The sequence below is a fragment of the Dendroctonus ponderosae genome, unplaced genomic scaffold, assembly GCF_020466585.1.
Source record: "Dendroctonus ponderosae isolate FM_Combo_2020 unplaced genomic scaffold, Dpon_F_20191213v2 Dpon_F_20191213_8, whole genome shotgun sequence".
NCBI lineage: Eukaryota > Metazoa > Arthropoda > Insecta > Coleoptera > Curculionidae > Dendroctonus > Dendroctonus ponderosae.
The window spans coordinates 3,296,991-3,300,651 of NW_026019016.1; the positions used below are offsets into that span (position 1 = coordinate 3,296,991).

Here is a 3,661-nt window from a genome sequence, read left to right on the forward strand (position 1 = left end):
CACTTGAACATGACGCTGCTTTTTTCGAAGATTCTCAAAAACCATTCGAGCCAGATAATTCGTTTTGGCATCGTTGGATAGAGAATTGAATGGGGGGGGGTCATGACCCCTATGACCCCTATGACCCCCTCCCCCCTGGATCCGCCCTTGTTGGATATATGAAAAACTTTTTTATAACCAACGATGTATATATTTATGGAACTAGTCTTCAAAACATTAACAATGCTTCATTATCTATCGGGTGATCATTTCGAATAGCACATGAATTTATCCTGTGGTTCTTCGCAAGAAAAAAAATCCCAATTAATCTAATAAACCCGATTTTTCCTAATGTCCACTACAAAACCAAAGTACAATAGGGGCCGCAGTGTTACATAAATCGAGTAATCAAATAATACGTGCGGTCAATGGGGTCTTAATTGAGACACAACAGCTTAGTTACTTTAAGCTCTGCTGCAGTCACTTTTCAACGTTAAATTGCCTCTGTGCCTTTTCACAATTAACTGTGAACGTCCGCCGATTTGATAATGAAACTTAATCATTTGAAATCTGTCTTAGGTGCGTTCTAGTGTTGAGCCCATTCTCTGGAATGGCCGGTTATTATCTTGGGAAGATTTGCTGATAATGAAGAAAGTCGATAGTCTATAGTGAAGCCAATTAATAAACTTTAAAGAAGGCAAATCATGGGCAAGGATTTGTAGGTGTAGTTGGCGTAAATTTTCAAAATGTGCTCAAAATTAAGAAGAAACACTCCAATAGTGTGGTGGGGATTGGCATTTAGTGTTTGGAGTGTAACAAGTAATGAGTTTCTCAGCCCTCCAACTACCGTGAAAGCGAGGGAAAACAATACAGTGCTGTTACCGTGCTACTTAAATACTGTGTCAAATGGTAAGTTCGAAGAACAAAGTTAGTGTTTGAGGGTATTTTTACACCCCCAACTGGGCGAAGAAGAAAATGAGAAATTTGCGAAGAAACTTTCAGTGGTTTTCACTTTTTTCTAACACTGTTCCAGATGGTGCTTATGCTACATCAGTGAAGTGGTTTAAAAATGACGATCTTTTGGGAGACAGCGCAAATGAATCCGTAGCTCTACCCTCCCGTCACACTTTATGGCAGAATGGTTCTTTGGAAATTCTCCACGTGCAGCCCGAAGACACTGGACATTACATTTGCGAAATATCTCGACCGGAACCTTGGGGAGTGGTTCGGCAGAAGCATGCAATTGAAGTTTTACGTAAGCACCGAGTATGATAACAGCAGGAAAACTTCAATAAAAATTTTCCAGATCCGCCTTCTGTGGAACCTTTTCCACTCACCGGCTTCCTTCAGGTGAAACTCGGAGAAGAAGTGCGAATCTCCTGCAAAGGCAGCGGGGTTCCATATCCAATAATCACCTGGATTAGCAAGGTACTCGTGTTAGTTTGGTTAATTTGTGGGTAAATACAGCATGTTTTACAGGGTGAGGAATTGAAATTGTTGGACCATCGCGATCTTCTGGTGTTTACAGCTTCTGATCGCTACCTGGCTGGGGTATACGAATGCAGAGCGGCGAATGGTGTTGGAGAGCCGGCGAAGGCACAAATTGAACTGAGCATAATTTGTAAGTTTTATATTTTCACTAGAGAATTGATCGGTTAAGGATTGAGACTTTTTGCAGATCCTCCTGAAATCATGACATCTCGTTCATGGATACACACAGCTCCGGAACATCGAGCACAGTTGGAATGTCGTGTATCGGCAGATCCACATGTAGGATATCAATTTAATAGTTAGACAAAGAAGATCCTAAGTGAAACCCACGAAAGTTTAGATTATCTATGAATGTTCCTCCTTTATTCTTTAAAATGGGTCATTTTCTTGCTTTTTTGTGATTTTTTAGTTCTTTGGGCTTTTAGTTTGGGTTAGTTTGGAGTCTCGGGGAGTTTTCAAGAATTTTGTACGAAATACACCAAATTTTCATAATATTGCAGGCAACCGTGGCGTGGCTGAAAGGGGAAATTGTGGTTCCAATCGACATGACCCGAGTGGTCTCAATTGTGGACGGAGACAAGCATACATTGATAATTCGCAAAGTGCAAAGAAGCGATTTTGGAATCTACACTTGTCGAGCGATCAACGAATTGGGCCAGGGCGAAATTCAAATTCAGCTGTCCGGTAGGGTTTCTTCCCAACTCAACTTCGAACCATTTCTTATTGAATTTTCAGGAGTTCCAAATCCAGGTGTTTTCAAGAAAACCCAGGAAAACGACATAATTCCTCAGAAAGACAGCTACACGTTAATTTGGGAGGTGGACAGCTACACTCTGATCATTGAATACTCCTTGTGGTTCAGACCGTATAAAACGGGAAAAGGGTTGTTTCGACCTCAATGGACCAAGTTGACGATCCCTGCGGAATACAGTTCGGGTCCAGTGTATTCCAAAAGTTATACGTTGAGAGGACTGAAGGAGAAAACGGTTTATGAGGTGCTTTTGGTGTCAAGGAATAGATACGGCTGGTCCAAACCGTCGCCTATTTTAAGATTTCCTACAGCTGGAGCAGGTATGAGATCAACGTTTTTCCTGATTCTTTACGAAGAAAAACTTTATATTATTCCCAGAACTAAATGAAGACATGATAGCTACAGTGCAAATTGCTGCCGATAACAACGCCATCCCGTTGGACTTCAGGGTTTCGGCCGCCAAAGAATCCAGAGCTATTAACTACTCCATTCTGATCACTTTGAGCTCAATATTGTTTAGATTTACCTACTAAGAGTGTGAAAAAACTACGAATTGTGATAAATCAAAAAAAATACTAAAAGGGAAACAGTGACTGAAAAAGCTCCCGGTTGAAAGTGAGCCACCACTGAATCAATCAATTGCTTATCTATTGCGCCTGCAGGTCAAGACACAGGATCCATTATGAAAATAATCAACTCAGTGTCTTCACACACCCACAAGAAATCAATAATTGAGAGGTTTAATTGTTTAATTGATAGAAGCCTTTAATGGACGATGTCGAGCTACATTTCGCTAATTAGTGTAATTAATTTACTGCATAGTGGGAAATGAACTTTAGTTAAGATTAATGAAGGTTTGTCAGTAATTTAACAATGTGGAATATTGTATAATGGAGCAGAAGGAGCAATTATCTAATAAAAATTAGTGTGTTTGATAAAGTTTAGCAAATAAACTGGCCAATTTTGCTGCAAATTGTGCTGATAATCTGAAAATCTCATAAGTTATCATGATAGGTGAGGACACAATGTAATGTTCCATTTCTGAGTCATCTTACAGTAAACACAAGATTATCTAGTCGTTTTATCACTCAAGAAACCGAATTTCTTGAGTGATACTTGGCGGCTCTGTCTTCTTTAATGCTGCTGCTACAGTGCTTTGTTTATGGGTACCTTTAAAGAAACGCATTTTTCATCGAGAACAGCCTTTGAAGATTAAGGCAATGAGACATTCGAAGAACCGAGAGGATTCTTCGAACCATTCCATGACTAATTTCGTGCGGTTTTGAAATGTTTTGTTCAGCTAATGGCATGTGTATGTATTTGATTGATTATCTTCAGCAACGAGAGTTTCCATCAATAAAATATAGGATTATGGAAAATATTCAAAACACACAAGATTAGCGAGTTGTTTTGTGTAGAAACCGCATTTCTTGAGCGATA

The 3,661-nt window shown here is 39.7% G+C and overlaps 1 protein-coding gene across 1 annotated transcript; it reads left to right on the plus strand.

Moving 5' to 3' along the window:
• Positions 1–438: 438 nt before the first annotated feature.
• On the plus strand, positions 439–3,368 carry LOC109535422 (hemicentin-2). Its single transcript, XM_048669265.1, has 8 exons — positions 439–888; positions 1,013–1,234; positions 1,286–1,407; positions 1,459–1,600; positions 1,658–1,749; positions 1,971–2,154; positions 2,206–2,541; positions 2,600–3,368. The coding sequence occupies exons 1-8, from the start codon at positions 726–728 to the stop codon at positions 2,752–2,754; spliced, it is 1,416 nt and encodes a 471-aa protein (XP_048525222.1). The 5' UTR covers positions 439–725; the 3' UTR covers positions 2,755–3,368.
• The last annotated feature ends 293 nt before the right edge of the window (positions 3,369–3,661 follow it).